At 36.9% G+C, this 24,345-nt stretch overlaps 1 protein-coding gene across 6 annotated transcripts in view; it reads left to right on the forward strand.

Annotated features, from left to right (window-relative positions):
* The window catches only part of QKI (QKI, KH domain containing RNA binding), a 149,205-nt gene that overhangs the window by 89,144 nt on the left and 35,716 nt on the right, over positions 1–24,345 (forward strand). For all 6 annotated transcript variants that reach the window (XM_019664251.1, XM_019664252.1, XM_019664250.1 and 3 more), the window contains exon 4: positions 17,611–17,754. In XM_019664251.1, the coding sequence (XP_019519796.1) occupies positions 17,611–17,754 (144 nt within the window). The remainder of the gene's footprint in view (positions 1–17,610; positions 17,755–24,345) is intronic.

Consider the following 24,345-nt stretch of genomic DNA (forward strand, 5'->3'; position numbering starts at 1 on the left):
CGACTCACAGCAGCCCAGCTCCAGGTTGAGCTGTTGTTCAGCATCTTAGCTGTGGAGGGCAGTGTCACTGGCCCTCATATGTGGGATCCGAACCGGGGCCTTCTGGCGTCCCAAGCCAGCTCCCAACCATTGTGCCACTCGGCCGGCCCCACTGTGTCCCTTTTGTCCTCCATCTCTTGGGAAGGAATACACCTTATTGCTAGTCCTAATTGCAAACAGCACTGTAGTTCAGTTTAACTAAGTTGACACGCCCTGATAACTGACTCTTCTTACATAGTAATTCGCTTTATTTTGGTTATTGATATTGAATTATATTGTATTTCTTTGAGCAAGGGATATACGTGTAGGTATTATTAATTGTTAACATTAAGGTTAAATTTGTATTTGTAGATAAATTGTTTGCATTTTATGAGCTGCAGATTTTGAGGATTAGCCTTTAATTTATTGTGTAAGAGTTTCTACTGACTACTAAGAATCAGTTCTTTCAGGATGGACTAATTAGAATACAACGCTCTTATTTTTCAGAGACAATCAAATGAATTCTATCTATTCATTTTTCTCCCCTAAGCGTGTCTGTCAGGTTTGTGTTTTGGCAACACCCCATGAGATAAGCCTCGGAAGGCCACACCAAGTCCCCTGTGTCCAGCTTTCCCAAATGCAGTGGGTGTTTACAGAGGCTTGCGTTTTTTATGGCTGCATGAATTTATTCAGTATTTCTTAGTCTTCTTAGAGTAGTATGAAAGTGGTCATTGGGCTTTATGTTCTCTGAGGATCTCTTTTGGCACATGTTCTGCTCTATAGATAAAATTAAAGCGCTGAGCTAGGTATGGAGTTGTGTTCATTCAGCATGGTATTTTCTCTCCCATTACCCACGAGATTCTTTTCACTTCACTAAATAAACATCTGAGGGTGAGGAATAATCTTAGAAGCATTGGGCAGGAATCCTAACTTTAAGTAGCCTATAGTAGAAATGAAAAGATGAAATTTATGGATATATAGAGTTGCCTTATAAAAATCTGTCATTAATAAGAATCAGATGAGTAGGACTGCAAGAGAAATTCAGGATGAAAGAGCTCTTGAGACAACTTGACAAAAAGGGGGCCTGAGAGAATGTCAGGTTCCAGGTGGACTTGAGAACAAGTACAGGTTCAGTGAACAACGCTCTTCCATTGTGGCCGAGTCCAGAGGACGTGAGGGGAAGGGTCAGGTTGGCTTTCTGTTTCTCTGGGTCTTTTGCTTACTGGGTGAAGGACTTGCTCTGTCTAAATTTCCTCATCTGTAAAGTGAGGTTGGTGATATCTGCCATTCATTGTTACTAAATTACTGAAGGATTATCTTCAGTGTCTTTATATTTATTGTTTTAGAATGTAGGCAGTTGGTAGATCCTTAAATATCATATCTGTGCTGATTTTTCAAAAGATGTTTTCTGCATTATAATGGTTACTATTAACATTATTTAAATTGAACCTCATTCTCAAAATTAACCACAGTAATTGTTAATGGTAGCTTAATTCATAAGCATTGCAGTGAGTTCATACGGTTGTCATAAAGTTGTTTTATACCTCAGAAAATGGTTTTCATTGGCTTCATATTTCAGTTAGGTGGTGGATAGCGTCTGTTTCTTAGTTAATTAAGAGGAGGTAGAGCAAGGGTGTTCTGAAAGCATGGCCGTGCTTGTCCTGTCCAAGCAAATCTCATCCGGGGTAAGATACGTCTTAATCACTAGTGGACAAGTAATGCACTGTTCTTGGTCACCAAGAAAACATTTTAAAGCTCTTATCAAGACGTTGAAGCAAATAATAACTTTTTGATTATATAGTTATATGGATTTCAGTTGGTAACAGGAAGAGGAATTTAAAAGAATTTCACTTTAGTTCCATATCTTGGAAACTTGAACATGCCTGAAATTATTTCTGATAAAACAAAACATGGATTCTCTGAACATTTATTTATTTATTATTTATTTATTTAATTCTGCTGAGAAAGTACTCTTTGCTTGGCTGATATAGTTGAATTCTCAGGTAGTTACAGTAAAATATAAAAATAACAAAATGATTAACACTTAACTTGAGCATTAACTATTATAACATTGGATAATGTATAAAATATATTAAAAATGTCATTTTGTAGAGATAAAAAGTCATTAGTGTAACAGGCCAGGTTTTAGTTAGCAAATAGTTAAACAGTTTTCAGGGAAGTTGTAAATGTCGGATGCATAACTATAATTCATGAAAAAAGGCTTTAACTATAATTGATGAGAAAAGACATTCATACAGCTTTTTGTACCTATTAAGCCCCTACAGAGTTAATAAAAAAGGGGAAGAGACTATTCTAAATTACCCTATTTTAGCTTGACCACCACCTACTAGGTGCAAATGTTGGAAGTGATGTTGGTTGTGTTCATGCCTACTTGTATTCAGACTGTGTTGAAGCCCATTTAAGTCATGAAGAATAATTTTAAAAAATGTTTCCAATTTATTAACATTTTTTAATGTACTTAGCAGTCTTACTCTTGAGTCAGTTATATTTCAGAAGTACTCACAAGAAGTGAAAATAGTTCAGTATCCTTAAGAGAAAAGGAAAATTGCATTATATATTGTGCTGCATTAACTACATCACTTTTATGGTTATGTTTTGCTAATCAAATTATAGTAAAGGGTTATAAGAAAGATACCACTTTTTGTAGTTAATATAGTCATGTGTCACCTAAAGACAGAGTTACGTTCTAAGAAATGCATCCTTAGGCAATTTTGTCGTCGGGCCAGCTTCATAGAGTGCGCACTTACACACACCTAGGTGGTACAGCCTGCTGCACACTCCAGGCTGTGTGGCTAGTGGCCTGTACCACGTGTTACTGTACGGATACTGTAGGCAGTTGTTACACGGTGGGAAGTATTTGTTCTCTAAACATAGAAAAAGTATAGTAAAAATACAGCATGAGAGATAAAAAATGGTATACCTTTTAGGGTGCTTACCATGAATGGAGCCTGCAGGACAAGAAGTTGCTCTCGGTGAGTCAGTGAGTGGTGTATGAAGGTCAAGGCCAAGGACATGACTGTGTATGCTAGCTACTGTAGACTTGATAAACACTGTAAGCCTAGGCTGTACTACATTTATTAAAGAAAGAAAAGAAAACTTTCTTTTTTCAATAATAAATTAACCTTAGCTTACTTTAACTTTTGTACTTTATAAATGTTTCAACTTTTTAAAACTTTTTGACTCTTGTAATAATACTTAGGTTAAAACAATATATTTTACAGCTGTATAGAAATATTTTCTCCATATCTTTACTTCATAAGCTTTTTCCTATTATTTATTTATTTTTTTACTTTTTAAACTTTTTTTTGTTAAAAATTAGACAGACAGAGACACACACACACACACACACACACACACACACACACACACACACACACACACACACACACACACACACACACACACNCACACACACACACATATATATCTCTAGGCCTACCCAGGGTCGCAGTCATCAGTATCACTGACTCTCCCTCCACGCCTTGTCCCACTGGAAGGTCTTCAGGGTTAATACATGCATGGAGCTGCCATCTCCTGTAACGGCAGTGCCTTCTTCTGGAACACCTCCCAAAGGGCCTGCCTGAGGCTCTTGCAAAAGTGTCACTCTTTTTGGAAATATGACCGTCGTAGTTTTCTTGGTTTTCTTTTTTTCATCATAGATATGCTTGTAAGCAGATAATGTACCATGAACACCCCTCTCTATTCATAAAATCCTTTTGGTGTTGGAGTCCATGTTTTCAAACCTTTTATTTAAGGAGCTTGCTGAGGTCTGCAGAAGTTTCTGCTAAACACTTCACTGTGAATTTCCTTGGGGATTCTTCTTTTTCTTCTCTGCAGTTTTCTTTTCTCTTGCCTCTTCTTTAACTGTGCGTTCCTGTTCCAATTCCAACAACTGTAATAGTTAGTTCCCCAGGATCCCCCGCTAGGAGCTACTCAGTGTCATTCTCATCCAAACCCAGGTCGAAATTCTTTGCCTTGTTGAGTTTTGCAATCTTGGCACTACAATGAGAAGACAGCTATGTCTTACTAGGTGATAAGGTTATAATGGAACTGGAAAATTCCTATGGGACCACCGTCATTATAGGGTCCATCATTGACTGAAAGGCCATTATGTGGCAAATGCCTATTTTATTAGACAAATTTTAATAAAAGATGGAAAAATTCATGGATTTTATAGATTTTGGATTATAGAGGTGGTGTAATATAGGAGAAACGTAAGCTTAGAGAACCCTGGGTTCACCTAGTTTTCATAATTAGATAAAATTATCCTTGCTTTTTACCCACTGAGAATTATAGAAATGTGAAATATACGTCAACACTTCGGAATTATTAGGAAAAGAAAGAAGTTTGCTCATGATGTTAATCATTTGGACAATTGAGTATTATGTTTTTGGTCACCATCAGACATCATGTCATCCAAATTATTAGCCTAGAAGTATAGAGGTGTGTTCTTCACAGTAGTAATACCTAGTGCTACCTGGCTGTGCATTGGAACCAGCTGCAGAGCTTTTTAAAAATATAGATGCTTCTGACCCACCCCGATAATGTCCGGGGTGTGTTGTGTGTATCTGTCTATATTTTTTTCAGTTGGAAATCAGAAGGGTAATCTTAAAATACTTTAATTTTCCAGATAATCTTAACTGTTACAAATACTTCAGATAATAAACACACGAAGACTTCACCATGGGTTTGATTTATTTTTATCATTCTAATATTTTTTTTTTGAAAGACTTTATTGGGGAATTGGGGAAGGGGAACAGTGTTGGGCAATTGGGGAAGGGGAACAGCCAAGTTGTTGTCCTTCAATCTTACTTGTGGAGGGCGCAGCTAGCTCAGATCCAAGTCCAGTCGCCATCCGGCCACCTGTCAGCAGCTTGCGGCCACTCAGCTCAAGGTGCCATGTTCAATCTTAGTTGTGGGTGGGCATAGCCCACCATCCCATGTGGAGTCAAACCAGCAACCTTGTTTTTAGGAGCATGTGCTCTCACCAGCTGAGCCATCCTGCTACCTGTTGGCAGCTCAGCTGACCCATATGGGAATCAAACGGGCGACCCTGTTGCTCAGAGCTCACACTCAACCATCTGAGCTACTCGGCCGGCCCTTATCATTCTAATCTTAACTCTAAAACTTTCCAAGGTTAAAGTAACCACTAAAAAAGAATTATGACATCCCAGGTAATTTGAAGTGGGCACCTGTATTTTTTAATCTAGAGGAGTCATTGGTTAATTCCTAATTAGTTTTATTAATTTTTTTACTGTGACTTTGATTTTGAGGATTTGTAATTGAGAAACTGGGACTTGCCTGGTACTTGATTATATTAGCATAGTGACAGGAGATAAGTTCTGCAGTGGAATTAAAGGCAATCCCTGTTGTCTGGAAAGCCATGTTTTAAGTAAGTCCTAGGAAGGAAGCAAGGGTGGTAGGAGTTACATAGTACAAGTGTTTATAAGCTAGTCACTGTCTTGAACATTCTGTCTTTCATTTAATCCTCACAACCCTGTAACCTTTACAAATGAGGAAATAAATGTTCAGGAGATAGTTATAAACTAGATCAGTCAGGCCTAGTATGCACTTTTATAGTACAGCAAATTTGATGTCTGTCACTCATCTCAGTTACAATAACTCTTCTGTTATTATGTATGGCTCCCTTGCTAGCCTGTAAGCTTTTTGAGGGCTTGCCTGTCTGTCCTGTTACCTGTCATAAGCCTTGTTTACTAGCAGAGTGCCTTCTGTGGAGTAGAAAACCTTAACAAATAATTTATGAAATAAATAAATGAATATATGAATGAGTTGCTCAAGTTTGCAGAGAAAACTGAAATGAGGCTGAAAGAAGGCTGGCGTTCTAGTCTGTTCTTCACTGTTATGGCCCCTGTCCACTTCTGGAGGGCAGTGAGTGGGGAGAGGCCTTCTTGTTTGTTGCCTTCCTACTTAACCAGTTCTTTTTATTTGCTCTTTATTCTACATTGAGCAAATGATGATTTAAGATTTGGGACAAACTTAACACTCCAGTTATCAGTAAGGAAATGTGAATACTTGATAGGTGCTTAACCCCATGGATTGTAAAACAATTACAGATTCATGCTTTTTTTTCTTTACCGTTAGGACAATATAGCTCTCCCCCTTACACACAGATACACGTTCCTAAATCAGTAGTCACAAATAAAAGTCATTATTCTACAAAATTATATTTTTGATGCATTTTATCACTGATGGGTTCAAGATTACATGATGGCATCTGTGAATTAATATATGGGCAATATGAACGCTGTAAATATTCATAGTGGCATTAGGTTGAACAGCACATTGTAAAGTAACGATGAGAAGTAGTGGAGCTGCTCTTTACCTTCTGTCTCATGGTCCTCCAGGACTGTAACGTAATGGACCATGTGCTGTTTGTATCTTACATTTGGAAATCCTAATTTTATTACATTAGGCTATGATCTTTGCGTCAGGAAGTAAGGCCGGCTAGAAGTGGATTCTTCTAGATAACCCTTACTTTGCTTATACTTGTTCATTCATCTGGTTCATGTCTTTATTTTGTGTGTTTTTATTTCAGTTTTACAGGTGGCAGGTAAAATACTCTGTTTTGATAGTGCTTGATTGCTGTTTTTCTTTACAGATCTTGAATTGAGTTTTTCAGATATTTAATTATTTTCCCTAACCTTCATAGAAAAGTACACGTGTAAAATGCACAAGAAGACACCACATGGCTTAAGAGCTTAGTAATCAGTGAACCAGCGTATTTTCTTTACTTGATATTTTCAGTTTATAATATAGAAATTTAATTCCAGATGTCTTAAGCACTACTGTATAAAGAGCATTTTGCCGAATATGTTGGGTAAATGGTTTGTGATAGATAAGGACTGTGTTTAGCATGTGTTAAGAAATGCATAATGATTAAAAAGCCTAGGATGAATTTAGTAATGCTTTTTATTTATTTTTTATTTTTATTTATTTATTTATTTATTTTAAGATTTTTATTGGGGAATTGGGGGGATGGGAACAGTGCTGGGGAATTGGGGGAAGGGGAACAGACAAGTTGCTGTCGTTTTCTGTTCTTCAATCTAGTTGTGGAGGACGTTGCTTCACTGGCCCAAGTTGGCACCATCATTGCGCTCTTCCCGGGCGAGGCAGATCAGTCGCCGGCTTCTGGACGGCCGCTCACTGCGGCTGTTGGCCGCTCACGCTGGCTGCTGGCTACACACGGTAGCCCATGGCAGCTCACTGCCACAGGGACTGCAGCCCACGCCGTCGCCGGCGACTCACAGCAGCCCAGCTCCAGGCCGAGCTGTTGTTCAGCATCTTAGCTGTGGAGGGCAGTGTCACTGGCCCTCATATGTGGGATCCGAACCGGGGCCCTCTGGCATCCCAAGCGAGTTCTTAACCATCGCGCCACTCAGCTGGCCCCTAGTAATGCTTTTTAAATGAATTTGTATTGTGCTCTTTATGGTAGCATGTATATATGTTGAAAAACTAGTACATTTACATGTGACAATTATTTCATTCATAAACTGTGTATACACATAGAATAAGACAAATACACAAATATATATCCAGGAAAAACTGATGAAAATAGAAAAGAAACGCAAGTCTAGATTTGTGCAGGGTCAAAGAACAGAGAAATATGAAGCTATTGGTTCTGTACCAAGCTCTTATTTAGGCATTTTTAAATGCACTGTAAAATAAATAAATAAACGTATGTATGTGTGTGTGTGTGTGTGTGTATGTATGTATGTATGTATGTAAAGGAACCATCTTGCTCTCTAGAGGCTCACTACTATGTATACCAGATGTAGAAGACACTACTACAGTATTGTTATTATAGAACCATACAGTTCAGTGGAAGGAAGTTGGGGGAGATGAATTCTGGTAGAGGGGGTGACTTGGGAATATATTATGGAAGTAGTAGTATTTAAACTCATTCTTTAATTTCATTAATTTTTTTGTAAATTCTTTTATTCTTCTAATCTGTTTTGTGTAGAGCTCATGAAGTAATCATGGTTTATTCTTCTTTCTAGGAAACTATAGTTATCCTTTATGCGTTGTTTGATATCTGAACCCTGTATAGAGGAGGGCAGTCCATCCATTGCTTTGATCTGCTAAGCAGTCTATAGCCCCAAACATTACAGGGGATCTTTATTAAATTTCTTTCTCCTAAAAATTATATCTTAAAATAATTTTGTGTTTTTATTTATTATGTTTAATATATTTTTATTGCCTAAGTTAATGAAAATAGATTATCTTAAGCTTGTACTCTTTGGCCCTATAGTACTTTTTAAATTTTACCTTTCTAAATTATAACCTCTGATTATGTGAGTTTATTTGCTGTGTGTTCAGTCATCCCTTCTCTATAAGTCATTCCTGCTTAAGTCATTTCCTATAAACATTTATTCCTCTTTGATTATAGATAGCAGCCTCTTCAAACTATGGTAACGTCAGTTATACAACTGTTAGGAGATCTTAGGTACTCTCTATGTGCTATACAAATATAACACAATTAGAACTCATCACAGTCCTGTGACATACTGTACTTTACAGATGAGTAAACTGAGATTCAAATATTTTACAACAGTAACTCAGCCCAAAGTTTCCATAAGGATATTCCGCCAGATCTTTATTTGTTCTCACTCTCTGTTTCTAAATGGCCACCTCCAAAATTGTTTTCCCATACTACAAGCAGCTCTGATCTAGAGAAATCTTAATATTTTTGGTCATCAATGGGACAGACCAAACTTAGTTGTCTAAAAGTGGGGATTCATAAGTTTAGTTTGGACATGCATTAATTACAGTTAAATTAGTAGAATTAATATATGGAAATTGCAAGGAGAACATTACCTGGCAGTCTTTTAGTATTGTGCTTGTAGGAGATATTCTTGTGGAGGAAAAGTATTGAGAATAGACCTTTTGTTTCCAACTTGGAAAACCTTTGGCTAAAATAAGAGTTCTTTGAATTTAGAAATTGTTTCATCATGCTTAATTTAAGCATTTATTGCATGCCTGCTGCCTATAAAGGCTTTCCTAGATGAAGATTTCAACAACCTGAATATAAAATTATTCTAATCTTCATATAGCATTAGAAAATAATATTCTTTGAAAATATGATTGTTGTTTCAAGTTCAAGTTTGAAATTCTTTTGAGGTCAACTTGATAACTAGAGTCAGTGAACAATTATGTAAAATCTACTTATGTACGGTTTTCCAATGAACAGTTCCTAAACTAGTTTATGATTGTCCGTACAACCGGAGATGGTTTTACATCTAAACTTTATCACTTAGCTTAAAATAGTATGTTATTAGAATCTTGGTTTACTTAAATATGTAACACTTCAGGATTCCTATCTAGGAGGTTTTGGCAAATGAACTTTCACATTAAGAGCATAGTCGGGGAGAAGTCTCACGTTCATTTGCTCGACTACAAATCTATAATTAAAAGAGTCTCTCAGCAGGGGTTGGGACAATCAATGTGTTCTGATGCTTCATGTTATAGAATTACTTTGTTGTTCAAACAGATACTGTAATTAGAGCATAATTTTAAACTTCATAGGGCAGTGACTTATTTTTTTAATCAAGCTAATCAAAAACAAAAGTAGTTTCTCAAATGTTGAATTTTTTTTTTACACTATTTTTACATCACTGTAAACAGCTTCAAAAATAAAATGGATATTTTATTGAAAAGTAATGGTTAGAACTTGTTTCAGGACAATGGTTCTAATTAGCCCTAAGTTAGTAATTATGTTGGAGATATGTATATATGCATTGTATATTAAGACCAAATTTTAGTTTTAAGAACCTCACCTATTGAAATCTTTGACTGAAGGAATTCTGTATAGGTGGCTACAAGCTTATAATTTTTGTATATTTGTGACATTGAAATTTGATAGCCAATTTCTCATCTAGGAAAAAAAGCATTTTTGTAGGTGCAAGAGATCTGTTTAACCAGGTGCTTTTCTGCCAGTTTTTGATACTCTTTTGCGTGAGTTACTCAAGAATTAATTTATGGGTTAAGAACACTTGACTTGGAATTAGGAGATATGACCAATACCAAAATAAAAAAACAAATTTATCAAATCTCAATTAATTTTTTTTACGTCTGCATCCAAAGTCCCTGTCATATCTAAAATTCTTTGAGGAGAAGATGTGCTTAGAATTCCATGCCCAAAAAAGGTTTATAGTTAAATGGTAAAGTAGAAAAAATTCTAAATATTCAAGATCTCAGTTCTCTGTTTCTTGGCCATTCACTAATATGTGAGGCTGTCTTAGGGCAGCTTGGTTAATTCTGGATCTTATGTAGGTGATGCCATATATTAGGGATTAGTTGTTGAGCGTGCGGGCTCTGAACGTCTGCCCTGCGGAGCACTAACTGTGTGTGTGACTTGGGCAAGCCATGGCTGCCTCCACCAAGGGCCTTGTTGGTAAGAATGCTAGTGCTGCACGCACGGCTGTCAGGAGGGTCGGATGAGGTGGTGTGTGCATGTTGCTTAGCATAGTACTCAGCAAGCAGTAGTGCTTAATAAAAGCCTAGTTATCATCACCATCATCATCTCTCACTTTGTTTATCATCGCCTGAAAGACTGAGTTACTTGCAGTTCGTTATTTCTCTATAGTAAACTTGTCAAGAAGGTAGCCTATATAATAAATAATTATTGGTAATCGTGTCTCTGCTCTATAATCATGTATGAATGATATTATAAAGTCATTGTATATACCACTAAGCTTTAATTCTATATTCCATTTCCTTGAATACTCTCTTGTCGTTTCAACCTCCCTTGAATTAAAAGGTCAGCGGTTTTGTGCTTTGAACATATTTACACATAGTAATTATATATGTTTGTTCTTACTGTCACTTTGCTCTGCTATATTAAGCTATAACTGTAGTCTTTAGTTTTAAAAAAAGACCTTGATCCTTACAAGAGACGACTTCTGATACATTGAAACAAGGTAAGGTAGTATTGAGGTGAGACAGAGGAAAAGAAAAGCACTGTCCTCAGTGGGATATGAAGATCGGACCTCATCAGCATTATCGTAGAAAATCTGGGAGAGGTGACTAGAAGAGAAGTTCAGAATAAAAGATAGGGTCAAAGATTGTGAAATGTACCTGACAGCTTAAATAGGAGGTCAGAAAGAAGCAGGCCCAGACACCGAGCGGAGTGATCAGGGAAGACTGTGAGGCTGATAGGACGGAGCCGCAGTCGTAAAGAGCACAGCAGAGCCCTGGGGAAGCTGCAGACGGAATGCGCAGTTTGGTGCTTGATCTTAATGATGCTCCTCAACAATAAAGGCTCATTGTTGAAGTCAGTAAATATTTGTTTAAGGCCAGATATGTTAAGTCAGTGCATACGCACCGTCAAGAGTGTAAGAATCAATGAGGCATGGTTCTGGTATTGAACTGGGATCCAGCTTTCTAATAACTACAATAAGAGAGTAAGTTAGAGTGTGGTACTAAGAGCAAAAGATAAATGAAAGTAAGCATTAAAGGGGAAACAGGCATTCTGGACATGGGTGACAACTTGGAAAGAGTTCTGGGTATCAGAATCCATGTTTAGGAATATGCCAATTTATTTACAGTATCAGAAGAATTTATTTACACATTATCAGAAGTCATATTTAACAGTAAGGAGAGAATGTGAGCAGGAAATGGAACCTGCAGTTAGTGTGGCTTGAAATGAATGGGTGAATTTATAATAGCCTCTCTCTCTGTCAAGCTTATGGCTGCATTTCAAAGATTTTTCTATAAAACCAATTGGTCCTTGTCTTCAGGTTGTAAAAATCCACACTTACTCAGAAAATTCATTCTTATTCAGGATCAGTAACAGCTGAGACATAATTGTGGATAAGTTTAGAGACGGGAGATGATGAGCTCATTTGACATGTTGAGGGTGCTGTAGAGACACTGATGTGCACATGTCCAGTTGGCAGTTGAATTTGAAGGTCTAGAAATCAGTGGGGGAGATACTGTGCCAGAAATGTATATTTGGAAATATGTTGATGCAAAACCCCTGATGTTGTTCTTCTGTATTGCTGCAGATCTAATGGCACATAACATGAAATGCCATTGCTTTGGGTGATCATAAAACAGACATTACAATAATTAGAAATAATGAGCTGTTTTTCTACATTAATATCTCAGTTGTTTTCTCCTGAAATATTTGAAATGTAACTCTAAAGAGAAATTAATGCCTCATGGGCCACAGTTTCTAAGAGGTACATGATTTTTCATATATATCCATTTTGTTATCCCTTGTCTTTGCTTCATTTCAACCTTTTTTTTTTTTTTTTGGTCCCAAATTATTTGTTGAAGTGAGAAATTTGAGGAGTGGATTCTTAATGTAGGTATTTTGGAATAGAGAAGTAGGCACCCTATAGTTTTATTGTATTTCTTGTTTGCTTATGACTGAAAGAGAACCTCTATGGATATGTTTTATAGACTTTGCTATAGTATTTGCCAATTCCAGATTTCCTTCATTATCTGTTTAAGAAACAGAAAGAGAACACAGGGAGAAATGATACTTGTATTGAATAGTTACTAGGCTCAAAACTCATTGTTGAAGTGATTTCCTTAACTCTTCCTGAGTAAGAATGACTACAACTGGGTAAGTGTGACTTCTGGGTAGAATCATCTTAAAACCGTTTTTAAATGAAGTCTGATAAGTTCATAGATAAAGATATGTAATTCTAGAAGACCTGATAAGGAAAATATGAGCCTCTCTTCTTCTGCTGTCTAGCCACCTGCCCCCAACTTCCTACTCTTTAAGAGATCCTTTTAGGTCCATCCATATCATTGCAAATGGTAAGACTTCATTCTTTATGGCCGAGTAATACTCCATTGTGTAGATGTATCACAGTTTCTTAATCCAGTCATCTATTGGTGAGCATTTCGGTTGTTTCCATATCTTGGCTATTGTAAATAGCGCTGCAGTAAACATTGGGGTGCGAATATTTTTTTGAATTACGTAGCATCTTGGGTTTCTCTGGATAAATACCCAAGAGTGGAATTGCTGGGTCATAAGGTAGTTCCATTTCCAGTTTTTTGAGATACCTCCACACTGATTTCCATAGTGTCTGCACCAATCTGCAGTCCCACCAGCAGTCACCAGGGTTCCCTTTTCTCCACAGCCTCGTCAGCACTTGTTTGTTGATTTATTGATGATGGCCATTCTATTCTGACAGGGGTGAGGTGGTTTCTCATTGTGGTTTTTATTTGCATTTCTCTAATGATTGGTGAGGTTGAAACTAAAAGAGAGAGATTCTTGTGATAATATTTATTGCTACATTGTGTGCTTACCTTGCTACTAGTTGATCTTTTTTAGTTATCATCTCATTTGTTCACTCTGGTGAGAAGTCAGTGGGCACTTGCATTTGGAAGCTCTTATCCTTCAATTTTCTTTTAAAAGTATGTATTATGTGGATGATTTTTTTTTCTCTTCTGCTTTCTCCTTGGTGCAACATCTGTCATTCAGTTTCTGAACCTCTTGAAGTATCTGATTTTTATACTATTCTCTACGTTTTTCATGTCTGTCTTCACTACTAGTTGGAGGGAGAATTCCTCAGTTTTTATCCTGTAGCCCTTCTATCCAGTTTTTCATTTCTACTCTCATATTTTTACTGTCAGGAGTTCTTTTTTATGTTTCTGTTTTGTGTTTTGTTTTCTTATGTTTTGAATTCTTTTAATAGGGTTCTGCACTTGTTTTAAGGATGTAGTATCTTCTCTTAACTGAGTATTTTTTTGTTTTTCTCCCTGCTCAGTGGTTGCTTTCTTCAGGTTGATTTCTGTTTGTTGGGCTGGTCAGACTCCCCATCGAAAGGTCATCTTCCAGTCAGTCCCCGGCCAGCAGTGCGTGGACTGGCAGCCTTCGCTGGCCGTGCGTGTGGGGGGAGAGCTGGGCACCTCAGCCTTCGGTGTGTGAGAAGTCCTGTCAGTTGCCCCTCAGAAGCCAGTTTCAGAGAGTGGAACTCTTTGGGAATACATTTCTAGTCTTTTACTGGGAATCAGTGTTAGATAGCCAGCTCTTTGGGGGCAGGGATGTGGAGAGTCAGTTGCTCCTTAGTGAAAATTCAGCCAGTTTTTTATTTGGTCTCAGCCCTTAGCTTCCCCCTGCTTTCCTTGCTGCCATTTTCCTTTGCCTTTGCGGGGAGGGGCTTTGCAGTGTAAATTGGTTCCTTCTCACTGGAGTTGGGTGAAGTCCCTAACTTAGCTTTCTGGTTTCTAAATTGTTTTCTTTCCCATTTTCTTCTTTCTTACGCGTTTGTACATTTTAAACTCTACAGTATTTTAGAAGAATTTTAAGAGGGAGTGAAGGTACACAATTAATTTCACCATCTTTGTCTATAAATTTTCTTGCAACAATTTTTAAAACTGTAAGCAAAGCTTTATCTTGAAGCAAACGTTTAGGGTACGTGTAACTGCTTTTATTTTTGTATTTGTAATGGCACTTGAGTTGTTCAATTAAGTCTGTGTTACCAAGGTGCTTTATAACTCAGAGATGTATTCCCTCAGTAAAGCACAATGTCAGATTACACTGCAGCTTTGTTCTATGTTCCTGTCATGTAAATAGTACCCTTCCCCTGGCATCTGCCTTTCCCATGTATAAAAGCTTCTGTGTTAAGTCAGTTGTAATTTTAGCTTTTATTCTTAGGCCTTTCTGAAAATATTTTGAATTATAAATGTTCCTCACTGCTTGTTTTAATATGTCTGCACTGGTATCTTTCTTTTACAACAGACACTCTTAGTGTCTTTGCCTATCAGCTCTAGAGTGGTTTCAATTGATTTTTTTCTCATATATGTTATATACGTCTGCTTCTTTGCATGCCTGTTAATCTCTGAGTAGGTGCCAGATAGAGAGGAGTTTACTTTGTGGGGTGGTTATTTGTATTTCTGTAAGTATTCTTCATCTTTGTTCTGGGACAGTGTAGTTACTTGGAAATAGTTTGATCCTTTTAGGTCTTGCTTTCAGGATTTATTAGGCAGTATTGGACCGATGCTCAGCTGTGGTTTAGTGATTTCCCATTATTGAGGCAGTGCCGTCTGTGTTCTTTATGCAGTGTCTGTCTGTGAATCGTGAAGCCTTTCAGCCTGGCCCTGTGTGAGAACCCGGCACTTCTGTCTCCTTTGGCAGGCTCCTTCTGGGTCCTCGGCTGTTTCCTCCCACACATGCCTCATCAGTGTTGAGCTGAGTGCTGGGGGGCCTTGTGCAGGTCCCCAGAGTTGTCTTTCTGTGAGGCTTTTTCCAGGACCCTATCCTATGCCCTCTGACTGCTTTGGTCTCCCTGGATTCTCAGCTCAGTCTCCTCTGCCCAGGGAGTCAGCCTGGCACCCTTGCCAGGGAGCTGGGGCAATCGTGGGGCTTACCTCACCAATTTCCCGTCGCAGCCTCACTGTCCTTATCACCTGAGGTCCACGGCCTTGAGAACTGTTGTTTTTTATGTTGTACCTATTTTTTGGTGATTTCAGGCAGGAGAGTAAACCTTGCTCATGTTACTTGGCTGGAAGCAGAATTATCTTATCATAGGGATATAGACACACTTTTAGTTAGGTTCATCAAATAATACAGTAACTTTATTAGATGTATCTACCCCCCAAAATTGATACATAAAGAGAAATTCTGGTGAGAAAATATTGTCAGCATATTTCAACATAAAATTAAAATCTGGATTTACAAATTGATTTTTTTCCACAGTAGAGGTATGTATACACATTTTCTGTTCTTTGACATACAGATAACCCGAAAGGTTCCCAGTTTTTTTGACTCATTGACTCCTTAGTTTCTGGGACTTTTGTCATGGTATTCCCTAGGTGAAAAGAAATATTTAATCATATTTCTTATTATATAGTCACTTCCAAACAACTTAGTATTTATATCAAAGCAACTTAAATTGAAAAAAAAAATTTACTCATAAATAACCACATTATTTATTAATGGATGCGTGTTTCTTTTGGGCATTGTTCACATTCTGAGGTAGGACGCTGCCACCCTCATTTCCTGTTCCAGTTTGATTTTTGCATCGACTTCCTTCTTATTATAGCAACCACTGAAAACATAGTGTTGCAAAGATATGACATCATCAGAAGGAATGTAGCATGACTTAATATTGAAAAAGTCAAGTATTTGGAAATAGAAGTTTGCACGGTGTCGAGACATTGACTATTGCTGTTGCCCTTGAAATCTCATGTACCCCTATGGTACGCCTGTGAGTGCCCTGTGGTGACTCTGAGAACACTAGATGACCGGCTATGGGCTGGTGTGCTTCATCTAGTTTCTCATCTCCCCTCACAACATTTGGGTACATTTTCATAGTAATGATATGAACAGAAAATAAAGGAAAAAGTGTCTATTTGACTGTTAGAACTTGTTTCTATTCTGATTGGCTAAGCTCCATAGATTTTTTTTCCTAGCATGGCCTTTGCAAACATGAGTTGTAGTAGAAGGCTGTTTTACCATACCAGTTTTATTCATTTATACCACTTTTCTTTGGTTGAAAGTTCACAATTTAGTAAATAGTGACCTTTAAGGTGGAAGTTCAACAACAATAGGTATTATTATTGTTTCTGTGTGGTATTTGGAACTGAGCCATACACACACACACATTTATAAGTTTATAGTCTTATTTTGTTTAATATTTTTTAAAGTTATGTTATATATTATAAATTATTTGTAAATATATGTTATCTCTAAAACTTAATACAAGAAGCAATTATGAAATTATTATATCTTAGGTGGAAGGGAAATGTGGCCAACTTTACTTCTAAATCTCTTTGTCGCTTGACAGTATTTCTAATCTGGAGCTATCCCCACAAGGTGATTGGAAGATATTGAGGAAGTGAAACATAGATATTCTCTGTTGAACTAGTAGTTGTGGGTTGATGTAATTAAGGAGTGACCTTACAGTTCACTGTTTTTAAAGTAAGCTAGTGATGGAAATGTAGTTAAAACTGTTCATTTATTTTTTATTGTGATTATGACAAAATGTTTCCATAAATACTAGAAATACTGAAAACAAACGGCATTTCTCTTATATAATAATGTTTATTTGCAAAATACTATTCCTAATCTTGAATTCAGCCAGTGTTGTTAAAAATAGTGGTAATGAAATGGAAAGATCGCTGAATTTGAGAGTGAAAGCTTTGATTCAACTCCTAAATTGGCTTGTTTTTAGCTCTGTGATCTTGACAAGTGACTGACTTATATTAACCCCGATGACCTCCCACTTACTCATAAGCAAATACAGAAATAACAACATGCTTTTCATGGTAACCTAAGGATGACACCATAAATGAGTTTCTATGACATAAGATCACGACAGGGGTTGTGATTGCCTTGCTACTGCTGTATCTTTCGTACCTGGCTCCATGCTTGGTATTTAGCACGTGTTCAACAAGTATTTGTTCAATTAACTATCATTGGACCCATTAGGCTCACACACAGGTTTTTTGCCAGAAAAATAATTAAAAAGATTTATAATGTCATTGTAGAAGAATAATTCAAGCATAGTTTAAATGGCAACAGGTAAGTATTATGAAAAATACACTCTTTTGAAAAGGAAAAAAATGTAATCGTGTACTCTGTAAATTTTTTAGGAGGAGCAAAATAGAGGCAAGCCCAATTGGGAGCATCTCAACGAAGATTTACATGTACTGATCACTGTGGAAGACGCTCAAAACAGAGCAGAGATCAAACTGAAGAGAGCTGTTGAGGAAGTGAAGAAATTACTGGTACCTGCAGTAAGTAATGATTTTCATATCTTAGATTTGGGTCCAAACCCCTTTTTTCAGTTTAATTTTAAATTGTTGTAGGATTATTGTAATAAAAAATGTTGTTAGAAATTTTATTTAAGTAGAAAATACAGAACAATTTATGACTCCATTAATATAATAGACATAGACATTCAAATCCTTAAATGGGAAAGCCTGTTTATAATTTGTGAAGGAAAGTGTTGTGAGGGGGGCAAATTCAATTGGTGGCCTACTTTTCAAAAGTATCATTACCATCGCATCACTGTATTACAGGAGAAGAATGTGGATACATCATAAATAGGGTGATGGAAGCTTTTTTAGTAGAACAATTTTTCATTGTAAGCAGATAATGAGTGTACACAAGCTGTGTGTGTAGGAACACATTATTTGAGTTGCTTCTGGGCTCCAAGTACATTCCTATCATATCATTATCTCCCATAGTAAGATGAATGTCCTATAGTGAAATTTTTCCATAATAACAATAAAATTGTCTTTCAGAAAAATAAGAGCTAACTTTCACTAATATACCAGGCATCTTTGTGCTCTCATCTTCCCTCCCTTCATTCTGTCTTGCTCCATCTATCCCAGTATACTCCCCTCTTCCTTTTTGACTTTTTCTCATTGTTACAGAAACCGGAAATAACTTCAGAAATGATGATTGAACTACAGGAATAGTTTTTAATGGAAAAAAAAATTGGTTTTCTAAGACATTATTAAAATTTTTTTACATTAGGAAAATATATGAAAATGTAGGCCCTAATTTGCTATTGAAAAAATCTAGGAATATTGTTAGTATGTACAACAGAAATTTATTGACATTTACATAAATGAGTAGAATATCTGCTGTTCTTTATTCCCCAGTTAGTCTATTTATTGTATAAATAAACTTATAGAATAAACTTACTCATAAACATTTTCCATTTACTTGTTAAAATTAACTCCTTGGAAGAAAAGAATTTCATGTAAATTCTATTCTATAGGTCTTATAAGGAATATAATTAAGCAGGTTAAATATAAGCTAAAATCTATAATTGTACACTATTAAACCATATAACCTTCCTCCTTTTCCTTAATAATTGTGCAATATAGAAAAGGGTTTTTTTTTTTTTCTAAGCATGTTGGGGTATTAGTCCCATGATCACAAAACTTTACTTAACATTAAGACTTGTATTGCCATGTATAACTGACGATATTCAGCTCATATAATATAACTAAACATGAGTTCGCCTAATATATTAAGTAGACCAGTGTTTAATAATTAGAACTCTTATTGACCTATTACATTATTCTAATCATTCTGTAAACTGCTTTAGTTCTAAAAATTACTAACCTGTGAGAGCATTGAATTAGAAATCTGTGTTATTAACTAGCTGTGTGTTTTTCAGAAAGTGAGTCAACTTCTCTGTGTCTGTTTCCTCATTTACAAAATGAAAGTTGGAACAGAGGTCCTCTGAGGGACATTTTGGTTTTAAAATGATTTGTCTTTGAATATCAAAAGGTGGCAATACATTAAAAAGTGACAGAAGCTTTTAAAAAAAGTTTTACAATTTATATTAAAGGAAAATAAGACTTTTGAGGATAGATCAGTCTCCTATGGGAGTATTTTAGGATTGTTATTAATTACTAGCCTGAGGTAATAAAACTTTCTTAGAATTACAAATTGTAGAATAAAAATACTTTAAGGGGTGGGTTCTATAAAGTGATTTAACCTTGTAATAATTTCTTATTCCTATCTATCCATTTCATTAAATATGTTTGTTGTAACATGGATGCTTTATTAGGGCATTAATTTTAATTAAACTGAACATTATTATACATTTCTGATGATGATACCAGGATAAAAAAGGTTTAAATAAAACAGAAGCTTTACAATCCTGAAGTCTCACGTGATTTTGGATTTAAATAGTTTATTGGGAGACAGAATACTGAGTATTTGAGAGCTGACTTGTGGGTTTGAATCCCATCTTTGCGGCTTTTTACTGTCTCCATTTCCTTATCTATAAGATTGGAATATCATTACATTTCCATGTAGTTAAAGTGAAATGAGATGCTACCTGGAGAATATGTAGCAGAATGCCTGTCACATAATTGTTCCATTCAAGTTTGGTTCAGCTTTTTGTCATTGTGTAAGTAATGTATGTTATACAGTTGTATAGGTTCATATGTTCTTCTTACCAAATGCTGCTTATATTCAAGAGTAGTTTCTTCCCAAGTTCACTGGGATTGGCCCTTAAAAAAGTCCAGTATAGGCTTATTAGTTTATCATTCCTTAAATATTTAAGAAAATATACTTTTGGATTGAAAATATTGACCAATCTTCATCTTATAAAAATAATTCGCATATAAATGATTTGGCTAATTCTGATGTTTTTCATGCTGTTTATGTAAAAGGTATAGTGGGAATGATATAGAGACCAGCACTTTATTTTGAAATGTATTATATAAGAGGCCCTCATATTGAATTGAAAGTTGCAGAGAAGAAACATCGTCCTAACTCATTGAGATTTGACTTATGAGGGGTGTCAGAATCTCTGCAGGAAAGAGAACGTATTTCTTATCAGAATCAGCATTTATATTTTGTCTGACCTCAGACTGCCCTTCCAGTGAGCTGCCAGTAGATCTTTGTAATTTATCCTTGTGTTTCATGAAAACGCTTTGAAACTTTTCTGTGGTTTTTTCATGTCTCAAAGTTTATCTTGAGAATAATGATGCTTTGAATTTTGTTCTGCAGACCATTTCCGTTGCAGATGCCTATTTGACATTGAGTTAACAGAAATTTACAGGACTTTTGGATTTGGAATTTTCAGTTGTGCCTTTTCTGTCTCTTCAATATTCTATTAATACAGTTTGGCATTTCCAGCTGTTGCCACTGTTAAGATTCAGTCAAGTTTATTTTTTACATCTCTCAAATTAGCTCACTTTCTCTTAAGCCCATTTTCTTTACCTGATTCAAGCCAGTTATCTCAGAACCCCACAATTGGTGTCCCTCCATGTAGTCTTGGATCCTCAAACCCATCTTTACATTACAGTCTATTCGTACCTTTTTCTCCTTAAAAACTTTGTAGTGGTTTCCTCTTGCTCTGAGGAAAGAAGACAGAATTCCTTAACATGGCCTTACAAGTTCTTTTATCATTTGCCGTAGCTTACCTTTCAAGCTTCATCTTCCACTGTCTCCCTACTTAAAGCACATACACGTATACACACATTACCCACAGATGGAATCTTTCCGTATTTATTTGAATTTTTTGATACAACGTTTTCTCAGCCTTCTTCTCACATCTGGACCTTTGTAATTCTTTCAGCAAATGTTTATTGCACACTTATATAGTGTCAGCTGTTAAAGACACAGAGAACGGAAATAAAGCTGACCAACAGAGTACCGCCATTGTGGAGCGTAACCTCTGGTTGGGTGTGGGGTGGGGTTTAGATCACTGAAAATAAGCAAAAATAAATGGGAACTCTATTAGGTTGTGATAAGGAGATGTGAAGGAAAATAAAGCAGGGTAAATAAAGGAGGTAGAGAATCATGGAAATACTATTTTATATGGGATGATTAGAAAATGCTTCTGAGAAGGTGACATTTGAAAAAAAAAAACAATTGAAATGTGTTGCAATCATCTGGCTATCCAAGAAGCTTCTGAGTACTGAGAACAGGAAGTGCAGTGGCCCAGAGATGCATTTGAGACATATCGAGGTGCTCCAGTGAGAAGCTTAATGAGCAGGTGGGAGAGGGTGGGAGTCAGGTCAGCAGGCTTAGGAGGGGATGGCAGGTGACGGGCCTGTAGGCCATGCTAAGGATATTACTGGGTTTTAGTCTGAGACAAGAGGTTATTGGAGAATTAGAGGAGAGGAATGACATGGTCTAATTTCTATTTCAAAGGATCCTTCTAAAGAGAGAATACATTTTGAGGGTGATGAGGAAGGCAGAGATGCTAGTGTGCAAGCATTTGAGTTCATGTAAGAGGAAAGGGAAGTGGACTAGTGTTGAAGGTGTCAAGAAGGAGTCAGACCATGGGTTTATTTGGAAGGTAAAGCTGAGAGGAATTTTGATGGATTGGGTGTTACACACGTGAGGACCGGGGTTTTTACCGTGAACAAATTGGAGTTGTCTTCTGTTAATACTGCTGGAGGAGCAGGTTGGGGCGGGAAGTCAAGACACTGTGTTTGAAAGTGTAAAAGTTGAGATACCACATGTTCCATAGGCATTGGTTATAATAATCAGGTTAGGTGGTAAGACGGGCCTAGACTATGTCACTTTTGGAGTCATCATCCTCTCCAAAGCTGTTAGAGCCGTGGGACTGGATGGCATGTAGAAACTGGATGTAGGTATAAAAGAGTAGTCTGAGGACTGCGCCCCAGGGATTTCACCGTACAGGTGGATGGATAGTCAGGACAAAGAGGAGAAGATCCAGCACCGAAGACGGAGGAGAGCAGTGCGGAGGTGGGAAGAGAACCGGGAGTGTGGTGTGGGTCCTGGGAACCACATGAAGAAGCTTTCGGTTTGTGGCTGAAGACTGGTTTTGCTAAGAATGGGGAGTTAACTGTTGGATTTGGCCAGTTAGTGATCATTGGTGATCTTGACAATCAGTTGTTTTTTTTGTTTGGTCAGTTGGCTTTTTTTTGAATGGTTAGTTTAAAAGCCTGATTGGCTTGGGTCAGAAAGAATGGGACAAGAGGAAAAGAAGCTGGATTTTTTTTCTAAGATTTTACTATTTATATAAATGGTCCTTTTAGTTCTCTTGACCTCTCAGTTCTTTTCTTACTTCATCTTCAGTGATTGTTTTCCTCCATTCCACTTCAGCCTTCCTCTCTATGGTGCTTTCATGGACTTTCCGAGGGCATCTCCGTAAACATAGGACAGGAGAATGTCCAGCAGTGGACAGTTCCCCTTCTCTGCAGTGAGAAAATGCTGCTTAAATTTGGCAAGCAGAGTTAATTAACTTGTGCATATACACTTATAGGAAAATCCCTTGAAGTAGAATTATTAGAGTAAAGGGTAAGTGCATTTTAACTTTTAATACTTCTCTCATGTTAAAATTTCTAAGTTGCCTCACAGAAAATTTGTATTAATTTATAGTCCTGCCAGTGTTACATGAAAATGCCTGTTTCTCAACAGTCTCAAACCCTGTGCATTGTCAAATTTTTTAATCTTTGCTTTTTTAGTAGTATATTTTTAAAAAACATAAGGACTTTAGTTACAAAAATAGGAATAAAATAATTCTCATGGATTTTATAATTATTATTTTAGGTCAGTTTTTATATTAAGGTGCTATGTGATATTACAGCTATCCTTGTAACAAAAAAAGCTAGTATTTTTGTCTTTCTGTCTTGAACAGGTACATTTCATATTGTTTCTATGGGGGGGAATATGATAGTTTACGTTATTTACAGAATGGATTTATAGCTTAAGTGTGGAATTGTCTTTGTATTATTTCAGTATAAATATTTGTTACCTAACCATGTAGAATAAATTCTGTTTTTGGAAAGATGTAGAAAGAAAGTTGTGTGTATTTTAATGGTTTTGTGTCCATTTTGCTTAATATTGTATAGCAAAAGTTCTAGCCATGGCTTGGGACCTGGAGGTGGAGAGTGGAGAGCAGTAGACTTTTTGCTTGATCTCAGATTTCATAACTTAATGCTCTGATTTGTATTTACACCTGCTGCTTTTCAAGGTTAATAAACCTGGGTAAAGACTGTACCTACACTCCTTGTGACAAAGGTCTAATTTTGCTAATAATTTTGCTGATTTGAATGTGTCCCCATCAATTCATATAACACTACAAATAACTGAATGTCTAATAAATCAGTTCAGACCCTTTAAATTTAAATTGAGGTTTCAAAACAACGTTATGAAGTAGGCTCTTCCCCCCCACCCCCCGTTTTTCCAACAGTCATATGGACTCAGTTAGCATTATTAGTGCAATTAATTTTTTTCAGAAAGCAATTTAATATTCTAATTTCGCTGCAAAAGTAATAGGGTTTTGAAATAATCACACTTCATTCATTAATAGAGTCTGGTAATATTTTACCTAAAGAGCCTGTTTACTCTGGAAATGATACCATTTTATTTTTTTTTAAGATTTTATTGGGGAATTGGGGGGAGGGGAACAGACAAGTTGCTGTCCTTTTATTCTTCAGTCTAGTTGTGGAGGACGGCACTTCACTGGCCCATGTTGGTATTATCATTGCGCTCTTCCCGGGTGAGGCAATCGGTTGCCGGCCACAGGACGGCCGCTCATGCCAGCTGCCGGCTGCTCACGCTGGCTGCCAGCCACTCATGGTAGCTCACGCAGCCGACTGCAGTCCCGCTGCAGCCTACGCCGGTGACTCACAGCAACCCAGCTCCAGGTCGAGCTGTTGTTCACGATCTTAGCTGTAGAGGGCCCAGCGTCCCAGGCCCCTCTTGTGGGAGCCGAACCAGGGCCCTGCTGCTCAGAGCTGGCGTCCCAAGCCAATTCTTAACCAATGCGCCACTCGGCCAGCCCATGATACCATTTTTATTTTAGATGTTTCTTTGATTTTAATAATCAGTTATTTTAATCTCGTTTCTTAAATCACAAAATATACAAACCATGCATG

This window comes from Hipposideros armiger, unplaced genomic scaffold, assembly GCF_001890085.2.
Source record: "Hipposideros armiger isolate ML-2016 unplaced genomic scaffold, ASM189008v1 scaffold_418, whole genome shotgun sequence".
In the NCBI taxonomy this organism is placed as follows: Eukaryota; Metazoa; Chordata; class Mammalia; order Chiroptera; family Hipposideridae; genus Hipposideros; species Hipposideros armiger.